Source organism: Dipteris shenzhenensis, chromosome 17 (assembly GCF_047967505.1).
Source record: "Dipteris shenzhenensis isolate YYH24624 ecotype China chromosome 17, Dip_SZ_1.0, whole genome shotgun sequence".
In the NCBI taxonomy this organism is placed as follows: Eukaryota; Viridiplantae; Streptophyta; class Polypodiopsida; order Gleicheniales; family Dipteridaceae; genus Dipteris; species Dipteris shenzhenensis.
In genome coordinates this window covers 17,644,331-17,660,966 of record NC_141612.1, presented here as the reverse complement: position 1 = coordinate 17,660,966, position 16,636 = coordinate 17,644,331, and the positions used below count along the sequence as shown (strand labels likewise).

Sequence of the window (16,636 nt, the reverse complement as noted above, 5' to 3'; positions counted from 1 at the left end):
TCCACACACCCACACATACTTGAGCATCCATTTTTACAAAGTCTTCGTACTGAGTTTCTGTCGGCACTCCGGAGGTGAAGGGCAAACTCAACCATGACGAAGGCTAGCACTAAAGGAGAAGGCTAATCAAAAAGTAGTCCAAATCTCTTCATTCAAGCTACAACTGCTTGTGAAGTCTAAACGATTTCATTTTAGTCTCTCCCAAACGAGCATCTAAATCCAAATCTAGCTGATAGGGCAACGCACCATTTAAGATAGAAAGAATTATCGCAATACCAGCAAGCCGCAACTTGGACAAAAACTTCACAAGGTCAAACAGGCAGTCAATAGCGCATGTCCACTGCATGAGGATGTGTCCAGGCCTTCGTACTGCTTGCTCCACGTTTAATTTGAAATAGCAAAATGTCAAACATACAATGCACAAAATCATACTCTTAACGCAATCAGCCAGAGCCTTGTGCGACAATAACTTGCAGCTATGACCATCCCTGCAAACCAGGGGCCAACAACCTGGATGTGTGAGCCTCGTTGAAAGATCAATTCAATCTGGATGTGTGACCCTTGAAAGATCAATTTCCAACCGCGAACGACACTGAATTGAGCACTGTCTGTAAAAACCTGTAGATGACTTCACTTGCGCAGCAGATGAATTTGCAGATCACTCGAGTAAAATCCCCATTCGAAGAGCGCTGGAATTAACATAGTGGGTCCATCACACCAATTTGCAAAAGCCTGAAAATGTAAATGGTACCAAAACTTCCACTCTTAAAAGACACTCTTTGAAGAATAATAGTGCTTCATGCCTGAACCGAGTGTAGATCTTCCCATACTGCTTATGACAATCAGCCCAATCATCTCTACTTAATGGGATCATCTAACCTGATCAAACAGCGGTCTCAGAAAGAGTCCCATAAACCCAGGAGGAGATATAAATAGCAACTGTCAATTCCATATAGCCCCTTCCCACCGTGGAGGGGCATTCCAGAAGGTAAACAGAATAACGATCAATGGTATGCCTCATGTCTCCTCACGCAAAGAGACTCTCCACAAGCTTTCAACTCTATTGAAGTACAAACCTGCACATGAAGATCTGCCATTTTTCAATCTGATTCTAATCAGACTGCAACCCCTCGGTCTGTGCTCCTTCATCCTGGGCTACAGTCAGCTCTTCTGCGGTGTCCATATTTGCCAGTATTTGCTCCTCCTGTTTATCATCATCTATCATCTGTGCATTAAACATCTCTGGCATAGTGCCAGCAGGGCATCTCTCTTTAGGAGATTCAGAAAAGCTCTTACAAAAACACTCCGGCCAAGGATTCGTGTAAAAAGATTCTGGCTGTACACGAAGATGTGGCCCACCAAATGGAGTGTCCTGCATTACTAGTCTCACTTTTGCTTCAAAGTTGTTAACATTTCCTTTCTCATAATCCATAAAAATTGGAGCAAGAGCTTTACGATTAGGCTGAATGGTTGTTCTAAACCCGTAGTATAGACGATGACCCATTAAATTATTAGCAAAATTGCTAGGCCCATCATAAGTAGGCATAAAAATGTCTGCCAGAAGGCATACCATGTAGTCAACAGCAGGGCCTAATAAACCCTTTCCTTCTGCCTTAACAGCTCCCAACTCTTCTGCCGTGGCAACGGAAGAACGATTTTCGAGTCGAGGGAACAAGGTACGCAAAGGTTTCATAAACCGATCCCCTCCAAATACATCACCTGCTGCTATATAAATCCGAGTTGAATTATCGAATCCCATTGATCGCAAAATTAGACCAACCTGTAAACATTGAAGATGAACAAAGCTTTTTGTCAGTATTCTACCACAGACTGATCCAGGAAAAATATCCTGAGGATAATACAAATAGTAAATATAGCAGCTCATCCATTAGAAAATATCAGCAGTTTTTTTGCTATTTGAGCATTGAAACCTCAAAGACAGGAACAAAGACAATGCTTACAAACTGTACCAAGTACCTAAATACGAAATTTGAAACGGAATGGATATGGGATGACCCCAGAAAACAGGAACGGGAATGGGAACAGGAATATCAGTTCACACGGAAACAATCATGAGCATAGTACAGGGGAAAAAGCATGATGCACATAAAATCATAGACAATAAACAAGAGAATGAATTGATTCATGTCCTTCCTTCAAACACTATGGTGCAAGAGGTTGCCACAAGCCGTCAGGTATGTGGTCCGTGCATAATAAGGTGCAAAGGGTCTGTTTCTTATATTTTGAAAGTTGGCAATTTTTCCTCACGAGGATATTTGAACGGGAGGGCAGCACAACCCTAAAGATAGAAAGTTCTATACAGAACTCAATATGGAACAAAAAAGAAGGCATTAGAAGAAGACTTTTGTGTGATATTGCCTGCTATGTATAATATGGTTTGGAGATTGATTACTGTGCCAAAAACATCAATACTTATAGCTAGACATCATAAAAGGAGATGAACAATTTAGTGGCTGTATACTCCCTCCATGCATTGATATTGAAATGAGGGTATTCACAAGAGATGTGCCCTCTAATGCCAAATTGTTTGTAGATGCCATAGGAATAGAGGACATATGCACATGCACAAGAGAACTCAATAGGGGAAGGAAGCTCAAAAACGGGCAGAATTTTCAAATGTTAGATCCTCTTCTCAGGCTGGTTTTAGACCCAAACATTCCACAATGGATCACTTGATTACTCTCCGGGCTATAACAGAGGGAGATCATGTAGAAAAGCGGATATTTGGAGGCCTAAAAGTTAGCTCAGCTTATAGCTTACAAAACAAATGCAAGAAATCAAACATCTGGAATTGGAGTATGAGGAATTCCTTTCTCAGGCTCCTGTGCAGCCAGTGGTCTTGTATGGATGTCAAGTATCGGGCACAAATCTAGCTGAAATGTGGAAAAGAATAGAGAGAATTCAGGAAATATTCCTAATAGAAGAGCTAGGGATAAGAGTGTCCAAGTAATAGATTGACAAATATTCCTATAGTGTAATGACCATCGTGATCCCTTTTATATACTTCTGAGAATCATATTGCTCTAGTTGTCTTTTCTCCAAAAAGAAAAAAATGGTAGAACACAACCTCCTCTGGAGTAAGAGGGCACTTTCCAATCAGTCTTCTTTCCGTATGCTCCAGCCTTTTTTCAGCAAAATTCTCTTTCCGATACTTCCTCAAAATTTCTTGCTCCTCTGGTTTGAAAATAGCTAGACACCTGCAGCAGAAGAGAACAGCATTTATTCACAGCATCTTTCCCCACTCAGTACTTTTTATCTTGAAGCAATTGCATCCAATCTGGACGTATATTTGTTGGTTCATCCATCGGATCTCACTTAATTATTCTCCTCGGACAATGTGACTCAACAGACTGCATGTACCTGAAAACTATAAAGCAATTCGAACAATAATCAAGGTTGAGAATCAGGAACGTGATAACCAAAGGCATGTGTGTCCCCTATATAAGATTCATGCTAGGACATCCAAGAAAAAATTCATTGCAAAACTCTGCCAACAGAACACAAGATCTAATTTGAATAGCTCGATGACAGACACAGGAAGTATCAAACATGCCACAGTTATCACAGAAAGGCAGGAATGAAAGTGAGCTAGAAACCCAGGGCTTTGAAAAGTTCAGCACTGATGCAAAGACTGGACTGCTTACATCCAACCTTCTTATCTTTTGCACTGATAAGCTAACCCTTTTCCATTGTCATACATCATAATTCTCTGTCATTCATGAACCTAAGCTAAGCATAACTGCAGGAATTACGAAGTACTTCGCCAAGGGTGTGTATGAGGTAGAAAATGAGCAGCATGTACCCCTAAAATGTAGAGCTTACACACACATCAGGGAATGTTATGGGACAGCAAAAAAAACTTTTAAAATCTGCTGCAGCAGCCAGCATTGCTTCTCCATAAGACAGAACCCCAGGGGACGATTGGGGTAACAGTGGAACTTGTGGGTTCTTCTCCAAATTCTTGACAGCAGTGAGGATCAAATCCCTCATGTAATGGCCAGAGAAGCCTTACAAAATTGTACCATATCACTTGACTTCATAAAGAGTAAAAAGGAATTGAAAGAAGCCTTCAGTGGTCTATTTGGGAAGAAGGCTTGCAAATTGTTGGCTATATACCAAATTTAGCAAGTTTTGTAATATCTAATTTCAATGGATGTAGATCACTATTAGTTGATAGTGATTGCCAGTCCCATAGATTCTGAAGGGTCTCATACGGACTTTAATAGAATCATATCATATCATCTCTCTCTCTCTCCCCCTCTCTCTCTCTCTCTCTCTCTCTCTCACACACCCCCATGCATGCATGTGTGCATAGTTGCAATGAAATGCACTTTTTAATTTATGAAGCATTTGGAAACCTGGGGGGGGGATACCCCAACTAAAAAATATCCTTGGCAAACGGAATTAAAAGGCCTAATCACCAACCTGGGAAATTCAAGTCTATTGAGAATCATCAATGCTAACTCAAGTTCATTTCACGAGAAATAAAGCCCATATGTTTTCAAGTTAATATTGCACGTTCTCATCTCTCAAGTGTAGAATGTTATTGAACTCGAACATAAGCACGTTATAAAAGGCGGGCATATTTCTAAAATAAAATCAAAATCCTGATATATTATCAACCCCCAAACGTTAAAGAACATGTGTGTGTGCATGTGCACGTGTGTGAACAAACATGCCAAAATTGATCAAGGTGAAGAAGTCTCATAAAAATGCAGGACCAAAGCAAAGACAAGAGCTTGCACATACCCAGCAAAAGCAAGCATGTCCAACTCAAATCGAAGGTGTATAGCCATGAAATGACCCTCTGAACGAAGGCGATCAACAATGACATGACTGAGTTTCACTATATCCTCATTAAATCTTAGAGCATGGAAGTTCACACGGCATCTCAGCTTCTGGTATTCATGGTTGTTGATTTCTTCAGCTAAACGATGCGAGAAAGGGGTAAGATACACAGCACCGTGCTCCTTCATTTCCTCAAGTGCCACAGTTTTGTACCATTCTGGAGGAGCGTCCCGTGGGGGCCGTAGCTACAAGGAGTACATTGATGGATTATGGCATTCTAATCCACCATGAGCATGCAGCAAGAAGAAACCCAACAACACAAATATCACAGCAATCATCCAGGCTCACCTGAAAAGGTTTTAGCTTTTTCTTGTTCTTGCCAACTAAATGCATGCTTGGTAAAGTCCGCACAATATGAACATCGTTTCTTAAGGACTTGATGAAATGATCAACATCATATATACCTGAAAAACCACTGGAATGCAAGCATACAATCACTGCAAAAGGCCATGAATCAAACTTGAAGCTCAATTTGCCTACGCTAAGTTCTGCAAAGATACTAGAACTTAGGGCCCTCCCCAAATTACCTCTTATCATGCCAGAAAGAGTTTGTATCAAGCTCTGGTAAAACAAGAGTCGCATTCATTATCCTAGCTGCAAGCACTGCATTGCATATCTGCAAGGCCAGTCAAATGTTAGAAGACAAAATCAACACTCCTTGCAGCCACGAAAAAAGAATGAGACATCACGGAGGCCGTCCCCCCAACCACAGCGAGAGATGACCCAACAAAGGCAGATACGAGATATCCTCGTATCCCATCGAAGGACTATCAGGATCATAGTTGACCATATCCCTGTTTTCTCTCAGGATTTTTTAGTTTTGAGTTTGGTTTTTTAGTTTCTTAGTGTAGCACTCAGCAAGGGCCTTCACAAGCTCTGGTGTGGTGGCTTGTATGAGATTCTATTTTTTAGTTTACTTTGTCACATAGGCCCATGAGGCCTCCGGAAGATGTTAATCTCTCTCTCTCTCTCTCTCACACACACCCCACTCACTGACACTCAAGTCTGGCATAATCATGCACGCACGCTTTATGATATCCCAAATCAGCCAGCTCCTGACCTCTCACACATACCCCGCCCCACATCCTGCACACTCTTCACTAGGGGGGGGGTGATAAAACTTCATAATGGCCGAGCGAAAGATCATGAGGGCCTATGCACTGAATTCATTGCATATGGGATTAATCTCCTAGCCCCGATCTTAGCCAAGCTTTTTAATGAAGTTGTTTGTCTGGGGTTCCCACGCACCAGGACTGTTAACACTATTTTGCCCATCCACGAGGCAGGGGATCCCATGAGCCCGGAGAACTACAGGACCATTATGATCGGACATGTCATCTCCAAGATTTATGCATCAATGCTTGATTCTGAGGTCAGTCGATTCACAGAGATGCAGGGACTTAAGAGTAGATGGACGGGCTGGATTCCGACGTGATCATGGGACCATGGATCACATCCTCACACTTAGATGTATCATTGAGGAGGTGAGGGCACGGAAACAAAGGGTTAATTGCTGCTTTGTGGATTTCCGCAAAGCCTTTGATACGGTTCTGAGATCCCGCCTCATCATGCATTTGCATGACTTGGCTTATGACCAAGAGATCATTTGTGCTTTCATGGCACTTTACGAGAGGGTTTGAAGCAAAGTTCGGGTAGGGTCTAACTGGACAGATGAGATCACGAGTGCTATTGGGATCAAACAAGGGTGTGCTTTATCACCAACCCTATTTGGCCTCTACATTGATGAGCTTGAGACAGTTATGCAGACTCTTGGGGGGGAGGGATGCTCTCTCATTGGCACTCTGATTTAGATCTTGTTATACGCAGATGACGTGGCACTCTCATCTTCCTCAGCAGAGGGTCTCTAGAGACACCTAGATGCACTACAGTCCGTTTGTGATTCCCATGATTTGAAAGTCAACCTTGGTAAAACCAAGGTCATGATCTTCAACACATCCCGAGCCGCTATGCACCAAGAGCAGTTCACTTTCGACGAGTCGCCACTTGAGTCATATACATACCTAGGGGTTCTCTTCTCTAGACCTATCTTTACTATGAGATCGGTGATGCAGGCCCGACTGAGCAAAGGATAGGCTTCATTGACCAGACTAAAGAGGCAATGCTTCCATTCACATTTCCAAGACCCACGGACAGAGGGCTTGCTTTTGGACTCCTTGGTTCGCCCAGCGGGGATGTATGGCAGCCCTAGTTAGGGGCCAAATCTGTCAGATCTAGAATGGGCTCACGTGGAGCACCTACAGTTCGGGTCTCTTCGCATAGACTTCGCATTGAGAGTGGCAGGGCTGAGAGTTTGCCCAGGGAGAGGCACTTATGCACATGATGCAGCACACAAGAGATTGAGTTAGAGGAGCATTTCATTTTCAGATGCCTAGTATACTATGAGATTCGAGGACGCTTCTATTGCCTCTCCCCACACCACTACCTTGTCTCTCCACATGGCCGTAAAAGTAGAAGAGGAGCTTTGAATGTAGAGGCTGCAGAAATCTGGTAGACTTTCAGTAGCTTTGAATTTGAACTAGTGACATGGTAGAGTGCATATTCCTTCTTATAGTGATGCCCTTTTTGAGCTGTTGGAGACACCATCAATTGGCGAATCCATTCAAGATTTAGCCTTCCCCCAAAACAGAGGACATCGCCTTTACCAGCTAGATAAGTGGGGCATTAACAGCTGACTTGAACTTCTAAGACCACAGGTTAAATACAGCTGTCACAAAAGGAGACCTTTTTCGACTGCAACCTGCGACTGTACACACTGCCTGTGTCACTCAATCTGCACACATCCTATTCCACACATTTTGCTGCTGTCCCAGACTGGGTTTGATAGACGATTGTTGGATGCCCACATCTTTGCTCGAAATCGAATTGAAAAGTGTCAGGCAGGACGTTTTCAACACTTCCCATGATACCAAACAATTTCTGAAGATTTTTATAACTGCTTGCTACTATTTCAATCACATACCAGGACCATCCAAGATCATTAACTGGGCTTAGTGTGGTCTGCCCTTATCAAGAGATGCTACTATGTTATTGAAACATTCTTATTCAATCGTACCAAAAGGGCCCCAAGAAAATACAACAAATTTTGATTATGTAATGAAGACAAGAAAAGAGGCAGTCAGACACTAATTTCAAATCAAGTTACAACTTCAAAAATGAGAAAGGAAATATTGTTACATGTATGGAAACTTGTAATCTCCATGGATTCTGTCATCCTAGAGCTGCACAATTTAGTGAAAGACAGCTGAAATGCAAAATTGCAGAACACTGGACTTACCGCACTACGTTGTTGGTTAAGGCCCCCATTGCAACGAACAAGAAGAAAACCATTTCTTTCAATTGGTGCTGCTGCCAAAAGAATGAAGCCAATGCACTATAAGCTAAAGTTCAAACTTAACTCAATAACTTTGACATTGAAATAAACTCAATCTGCATAAATATTAAGCACTACATACGTTTCCAATCAGGTCCTGCTGCAGAAGAAGGGCGCCAACCATTTGAAGGATGACTTGTCCAAAGCTTGTCAACATCAATCTACAAAAACCCATTTCATGACTCTCCCAAAAAAGATGCCAAAATACTTCTTTTAAAAATAATGCCAAAGCTAATGCTTTCACTTTTACCATACCTGCAGGGCTAAAAATTGGGAAGTACAGTCAATACTTTATTCCCTTGATCTGTGGAATGTTATCAAATTCTCAAAGCACTTGGCTAATGCTAGAACTTATAAACAGTCTGAAAAGTCTTGATCATTCTCACTTTTTACTCATATTCAGGCATCAGCACACAAATTTTCTGCAGTTAACTACAGAAGCTTGATTGAAGTTTCAGAATCTACACTATGCTCAGCAGCTAGAACTCACAAGCGTACTAGCTATGGCTGCCCAAAGTAGGTCTTGTATTCCCATCATGAGAGACACATCTACTATCCTAACTGTATCTGGGCACATCCACCATCCTAACTGTACTGGCTCCTCAAAGTACAACCATGATGGGTAGAGTTGGATCATCCTCTTAAAGCTAAGGGATGGCATCTTATGTGAGATCGTAGTGATCCAAATTTAAAATAAAAAATGCTCAAGAAACCCCTCAAAATAGGTTGCATGAGGCAAGAACTTTAAAGCAGTGACATTCAACTCTCCCTTAACATCTTCGACATGCACGTTTAAATTTCCAGCAAATTCCCAATTGGTAATTGTGTATTGCCAGCCAAAGAACAAAGAGACATTACACAGCCTCTCACCTCACTCAAGGCTTGTCCAAGATGCCTGGTGGGATTAAGTTATGAAAGGATGGGCTTTGCCGCTATGCAGGTCCTTTCAAGTCCAATCATTTCACAAGTCAATCTTAGTCCCAAAAATATATGATGGAACTCAAAATGCATCAAACTACAGCACGCTTCAAAACCCTATTCCTCCCAATGAAACAGCCCTATCAATGTCCTCTTGATGAAGTATGACTACCTCAAAGCTCCCAAAATAGAGACATAAAATATACGATGGAACTCAAAATGCGTCAAACTACAGCACGCTTCAAAACCCTATTACTCCCTATGAAACAGCCCTATCAATGTCCTCTTGATGAAGTATGACTACCTCAAAGCTCCACTATGTTGGGCAAATTCCTCTCCAATAATTGTGTAAATAGTCAATGCAAGTAGGTGACTCTTAGCAAGATTATCTCAGGTGTTGCAACATTTTCCAACAGGTTTTTCTTATTTCCTGATCAACCCATCCTCTCCTACCACTTGTTTAAGATGGCCTACGTTCTTTTCCCTTCTTTGCACCCTTCTTGTTTTCTATTAAATTTTTACTCCGAAGTACCTAGCTACTCTTCCCAATTATATTATCTTCGAGAAACATATGCCCGAAGTATATCCTCAAGAATCTGATGTACCCACTCCGTTTGTCCATCTTAGGATGCTCAAATGAACTGCTGAGCTTAGTGTCCAATTCCTTGAATGCTTCTCGCCAGAAATGACTCGTGAATTTAGGATCACAATAACTGATGCTCAATTGGAAGCCCATAAAAACGAAACAACTTCCCCCCTAACACCTGTGCGCCATTTATGGGACAGAAATTGTAGTCTTCGTTGGAATAAACATGGCCATCTTGGTCAATCTATCCACAACCACACATAGGCACGTCTAGTCATGGCAATCCAACAATAAAATCCATGGAAATGCTTTCCCATTTCTTATCTTGGATTCCCAATGGATGCAGCAAGCCACCTAGTCTCCGACATTGTGCCTTATCATGCAGTATGCAACCATAGACGAGTGGCGAAGGATTGCATTCAAATCCTGGAAGTACACACTGATAGCCAGCCACTTGTATAGAAAGCCCGGGCAGGGGGGAGGGGGAGACGATCTTCCGACGATGCATCTTTATGCAAGAGAGAGCAATCGTCATGAACAAAGCACATCAAGGTGTGGCAGGTCGTCACTTTTCCATTGAAGTCTCAGTCGAAAAATCTGAAGTCAGACAGAGTAAGAAAAATTCTAAGTTCAGGACTGTGGTGGAGTATCATGCACGCAGATATTGCAAAACACTGCAATAGATGTGCTGCATGTCAATGGGTAGGGAGGTGGACCTTCCAAGATCAAATGCCATTGCGGCCAACCTATCCGTCGGAACCCTTCCAAAAGTGAGGATTGGATTCATCAGTCCATTTAAAGTCCCATGCCATCCACAAAGAAACAAATACAGCATGGTGGCGACCAATTATGTCAAATGGACCGAAGCAAAACCCTTGCAGGACAACACAGCCCACAGAAAGGTTCTTGTATGAAAACATCATCTAAAGATTCAGATGCCTTATTGAAATCATGTTGGATCAAGGAATTCACTTCATCAATTCAGTAGTTAAAATCATGACAAAGGAATTCTTGATCCAACACAAGAAATCAACAACATACTACCCAAGGGTGAATGGGTCAAGCCAAAGCAACGAATAAGATGCTCAAGTCTATTCTCAACAATACAATGAATGAGCACCAGACCACAAGCTCCAAACTATACTATGGGCCTACCAAATGACACTCAAAGTCACAACGAAACGCACTTCGAAGCGCAATTCAACAGAGAGAGGTGTGGCATGACCACCACATCAAGAAGACAGCATTTAAAGAAGGCATGTTATAGGTCGAACACCCTAAAACGAGGTTGTACCAATGACAAAACCACTCGCAACTGTTTCAACTACTGTCCACAAACTCTTTATGTGGATCCGCAACGTGCAACATAGGTAGGTGCAGTAATCATTGCATGCTTCAACTCTCTAAAGTATGCATCCAGAGCATCCATCCACAAAATAAGTCTATACTTAATCTATTTGTAAGGAATTTCTTTCTCTCCTCCCTTTAAAAGTGTGCAATGCATGCATACTAACATAGTAATATAATGTATTATCCAAAAAGAAGATTTGAGTTCTTAAAAAGGAAATTGTTATGCCTTGGCCATAATACATATCATTTCTATTGACGGTATCTGTATTGACCCGGAGAAGGTATGGATTGTCAATGAGTGGCCAGTTCTACATACTATGAACAAAAAGAGTCAGGAAGCCAAAGAAAGCTCAAATCTCAGGAAGAACCAGAGTGAGCAACAAGGATTAAATCATTCAAAGTTGAAATCTGGGTTTCCAGAAAAGTATGTAAAGGAAAACTTCACCAGTATCAAAATGAAGCCGTTTGATCCCCTTACAATTCTTGTGAATGATAGCAGTATTCTGGATTTTTGAAGCAATGGATCAAACGGCGACTTCATAAGGGGGTGAAAAAGCTCTAAACCAAAAGAAGTATCAGAAGCAGCTTCTTGTACAGAGAGGCAATCGCCATCAGTATTCTTTGGGTCAATCACAGAAACATGAGAAACGAGAGCAGCAGCACCTGATGACATGGCCACACTGCAGGTAAAGGCTCCAGAATAGCATAAGAGGACTCAACCTCAATCCCAGCAACAGAAACAGTTGCAGTAACATCTGCCAGAATAACATCTTCTTTTAGTACTCACACTTAATCATCTTTGCATATAGAAGGATAGTCTTCAGATGTTCTATGTGGTCAGATAAGCTACGGCTGTACACAAGTCTGTCATCAAGGAATACAATGACAAACTTCCCTAGATATGGGCAAATTATATCGTTCATCATCACATAGAAAGTAACAGATGCATTCGCAAGTCCAAATGGTAGATCCCAAAACTCATAATGCCCATACAGTGTTCGAAACCCCATCTTAGGGACGGGCTCCCTAATATGGATTTAATGGTATCCCATACGTAGATCAAGCTAGGTTAATTTTTTCTGCACCATGCCAGCGATCTATGAGGCCATCTATCTAGGACAAAAGGCGTAGAAAAATAGAGGGAAGTTGCTCACTACTAAAGGCAAACTTCCATGGAGCGGAAGAATTACCCCGAAATCACAAGACACATGAATACCCCAAAATCACAAGACACATGAACAGAACACAACTCACAGCATGTGCTCACTTAACTGTAAAGAGGGAAACTGAGATCTGAAAAGAGAACTCAGATGTACAAGTACAAAAACTTTGCCACGATATGTACCAACACCTTCAGCAAATAATTGCTGAGGTAAGGTAACCAAAGATGGCTCCGTTTGCTGCACCCTCTGAGGTAAACTGTTCCTCTTCCGCCACATGCCTCCATGTAGGCTTCAGTAGCTGCTCAAGGTAAAGCACTCCTGCAAAATCTTCTCCATTGTTCTCTGTTGACAGATGCTTCCTCTTCACGGGTCACAAATAACCTCACGAGTAGTTCATAGGTGAGAAGATCTCAAAGCTTACAAAAAGATCCCACCGTGAGCTTTGCTTCGACTACTGGGCTTCAACAGATCAAGGAGTCAAGGTCCTTTGAGGAAGCAAAAGGCAATCCACAATGGCGAGCTGCCGTGGAAGTAGAGATGGAGCCATTTTGAAGAACCATACATTGGATTTGGTTGACAGACCTTTGAAAGAGGGTTTACCCAACCAAGCACAAGTTTGATGGTGTACAAGGCAAGATAGGTGGTCAAAGGCTACACATAGGCTCAAGATACAATATATGGTGAGACATTTGTCACTACAGCAGAGATGACAACTATTGGACGGGGATAGCTTTGGTTGCCCATCGTAAGTGACATATTTTCCAGATGGAAGTCTACATTCCTAAATGGAGAGTTACAAGAGAGAAGTCTATGTGGAGCAGCCACAGGGCCATTGATAGCAAGGTGAAGTTTGCAGGCTCTGCAGAGCATTTTACGGCTGAAACAGCCCCCAGAGAGTGGTACGAGACAATGGACAACTACTCTTACAAGATTGGATTGCCTAGTAGTCGTCGAATGCCGACCTATACCTCCTTCAAAAGGGGGTAAGAGTATTGATGAGTATTCTTGAATAATTATCAGAAAACGCACGAATATTTGTTAAAGGTGGAGAGACACCTTATTGCCCTCAATTTTGTTGAGATTGATAAATATTTTCACGTAACTTCCAACCCCAACTCTCTTACTAAACATTTCCACCAAGCAAATTGCGCATTCGATTCAAGGAGCAGTCTAGCATTAATCTGCCCGGAGGTAACTGCAAGTACGACGAGAAATTGAGGAACGTAATGAAAACCCGGCTTGAGATTCCAATCCGAACAGCAAGGGCAAAATGGTCGTTTATACATTAGAGGATTAAAGATCCTGGTCATGCTGTCATCAAGCGAGCCAGTTATTTAGTACGCGGCTTGGCGGTTTTAGGGGACATTATACATTGTGTGGATGATGAGTGAAGCATCAACTCGCATCAACTCGTTTCGAATAGCAAGGCACCTGAGACTGAGCCAAGCGCCTAACCTCCCTGATTCGAGACATCAGAGACAGAGTACACAGCAGCAACACGACGATGGAAACGGACAGGCGACCTGCAACGGATCTCATGCTCGCGGTGATCTGCTTAAATTGGCGCCCACCGAGCTGCCCACGCCTTGCGCCAAAGGAGACATCATGAGAATGGCCCGGAACTCTGCACAAACAAAACACGGAGAGCCCAACTCGTGAAGCGGATAGAAAAAGCACGACTGTGCGCCAACCAAACTGGGAAAGGGCACCATCGATCGAACCTCCGCATGGTGAGCTGAAAAGCGCAAGCTCCAGGGCAGCTCTACGGGAAGGAATCAAAGGGAAGCTGCCGTAGGAGCTGAGATGAGAGGATCCATTTGAGGAAGAAGCGATGGAGAATCGAAAACCAAGGTTTGCGAGGATTGTGATCTATCATCGAAAGCCAGAGAGAATTGGAAGACAGAGGGTAGCTTGAGGTTGGATGGTACCTTAGCACACAGACAGAGACAGAGAGAGAGAGAGAGCGCAACTTATGAGCTAATTTGCCAGCTCTCATGAACAAGATGCACCCACATAAAGGCTTCCTTTCTTCGAATTGATTGTTTACCTCAAATTCAAACAAATGATGTTTTATTCATCTAATGGAGGTTCCTCACCCCTTTTCACACCGCACCGCCCCTTCTCCTAGCACTTGTGATTCGTTTCACGGTTGGAAGAGATGGAATGGGCCAATCATATAGCAATTGCAGGAATTGGCCTTGGAGTACTCGGCCTTCATGGGCTTGACAACAAATCTTTTGTGCCAGTGTCTGGACCCATCCCCAACTACGACACCACACCACCTTTTGGAGGATGGCCAGGCAGGTGGTGTGACCCCGACCTAAGGTCAATGGTGGGTGGTGTGAATCTAGCCTTAGGCCACCACCTGCCCAACCATGGTGGATGACCAAAAGAAAAAGAGGATGTTTGGGCGCGTGTTGTGGTTCACACCAGCCTCTCTCATTTCTTATAAAAAAAGCTGCTAGTAAATTACAAGAAGCTTGATTGGTGTAGTGGAAAGCTATCTTTTGTGGGGCAAGCTGCTAGGCCAGTAGACGCGATCCATACCACATTTTGGACAATCGCGCATAGCATGGGTGGGTTTCATAACCCAGACACCTTTTTTGCCAAGCATGTGGGCCCATCTCTCCCATTGGGCCGCATAAGATGACAATCCTCCTCTCCACTTTTGGAGGGTGTCCGGGTGAGTAGTGTGAACCCACCCTTAGAGGTAGAGCTATAGTGGAGGATTGAAACTCTTTTGTGAATTTCCACTTGTACTTAAAAAATTAATTTAGTTGTGGGTTTCAAATTACAAAAATTGCATTTTAATAGCCCAACTCCCTTTTAAAAATTGCTTGCTTTCTCTCTTGTTGTCAATTTTTCAAAAACTTCTTGATTGTGTTTGTCGTGGGATGCGTTTGTGTAGAATATATGAGGAACAATCTCTTTGGCAAGTGGTTGCCGCAAGCATGTTGACGTCTTCAATCGTGTGGGTGCCAGTCTGAATATGATTTAAGTATAAGTACTTAGCTCAAAGGAAAAAACCAAACAATCGATAAAGTTCACCTTTTGGCCATAGCCAAGATTGGAGACTTAGCCATGAAAGCCTCTTCGAGCTCTTCACGCCTCTCTCCTTCTAGCACGTCAACAAGAATTGTAAAGTCGTAAAAATCGAGGGTGTTTTTGGCAGTCATGTATGAACAGTTGTGCATAGTGTACATGACAAGACCTTCATCGTTGTACTCTTGCACCAACAGAGTTAGAACTAGTTTGCGCTCACCCACAAATGAAAGCTGCAACATGAAGATAGTCAGGAAATTGTGTGCTCACTTTGTGTTAGGAAACTAATGACGGTGAGGGGTTAGTTCTTACGATTGCATGCTCCTTGTTGCGTGGACAATTTGCTATGATCAACTAGTCAGTGCCTCCTTCTACATCCACTTAAATGATCACAAAGCTTATGGTTCCAACAACTATTGAAATGGTTCCTTTTTTGGATTCAAACATCTCAATTGCCTTCGGGACGAAATCAACAATGCACATCTCAGAGATGAAACAAATGGTCCCTTCAAAGGGCTCTGGTTTGAGAATAAGGGTAGTAGCATCAACGTGCAAAGAAAAGTAAGAGCTCCCTCCCTCACCAAGAGCTCTTGCCCTTGCAACAACACCCTCCATGTGATAGAAACACCCCGGGAGGAGGATGTCTTTGTATTGGTGACGAACGCATGTGGGACAACAAGAGTTATGGTCTGGCAATTGCGACATTTTGTGTAATCTGCTAGCAATTTTACAGTGTACTTTGGGTTCTTTGCCTTGAAGGTCCCATACTTCACTAACAACTTGCCCTCAAAAGCAAGAATAACATCAGTCACCAGGCCAATCTCAAGCAAGGGCAAACTATTTCCTCCTTCTATGTAGCGCCCTTGGGACGGGACTATAAATTTAAGCTCGGATGAACCTGAGCTCCCCTTGATTTCTTTTTCTGTGACATGTTGAGGAACCTCCACTTCGTTGCATTGCTCATTCTTATGTGAGGAAGACTTACGTGATGCATGGCCCAATGAATGCAAGTTTCAAAATAGCGACCTTTTTATAATAACAATAGCAATTATTATCTTTCTAACATATGGTTCTCTTCTTTGCAGCCATTGTTTCTTTTGTTTTGTTTGGCAACTAGTATTGTCGAATACATTTATGGTTGTTCATACAAAAAATAAACAATGTCAATGTACTTTTGCTATGCATAGAAAAGCTTAACAAAACTACAAAAAAACCAACATTGTAACTTATAAAATTTGTTGAAGTACTTTAATAAATATGCTATGCAAACACTAATGAAGCAAATGTGGTCTGCTTACGCATATGCATGATGCTTGG

General features: G+C 42.4%; 1 protein-coding gene across 3 annotated transcripts; it reads right to left on the bottom strand.

Annotated features, from left to right (window-relative positions):
- Positions 1 to 288: 288 nt before the first annotated feature.
- LOC147891776 (O-fucosyltransferase family protein) lies at positions 289 to 14,294 on the bottom strand. 3 transcript variants are annotated; one of them, XM_087388675.1, is made up of 9 exons: positions 13,999 to 14,294; positions 13,733 to 13,901; positions 8,343 to 8,421; positions 8,165 to 8,235; positions 5,397 to 5,485; positions 5,158 to 5,284; positions 4,771 to 5,054; positions 3,089 to 3,218; positions 289 to 1,780 (listed from the first exon to the last, which is right to left on the bottom strand). In XM_087388675.1, the coding sequence occupies exons 1-9, from the start codon at positions 14,004 to 14,006 to the stop codon at positions 1,112 to 1,114; spliced, it is 1,626 nt and encodes a 541-aa protein (XP_087244801.1). In that variant the 5' UTR covers positions 14,007 to 14,294; the 3' UTR covers positions 289 to 1,111. The 3 variants fall into 3 exon arrangements, with proteins under 3 accessions (XP_087244801.1, XP_087244799.1, XP_087244800.1); XM_087388673.1 differs by having other exon boundaries at positions 290 to 1,780; positions 13,709 to 13,901; positions 13,999 to 14,293; XM_087388674.1 differs by having other exon boundaries at positions 290 to 1,780; positions 8,165 to 8,232; positions 13,709 to 13,901; positions 13,999 to 14,293.
- Between the last annotated feature and the right edge of the window lie 2,342 nt (positions 14,295 to 16,636).

Excerpts from the sequence above, each read along its gene's own strand:
- LOC147891776 (XM_087388673.1), bottom strand. Across the intron at positions 5,285-5,396 it reads TCTTTCTGGCATGATAAGAG|TGGTTTTTCAGGTATATATG; the intron begins GTAATTTGGGGA and ends CTTGCATTCCAG. Across the intron at positions 5,055-5,157 it reads AAAAGCTAAAACCTTTTCAG|CTACGGCCCCCACGGGACGC; the intron begins GTGAGCCTGGAT and ends TACTCCTTGTAG.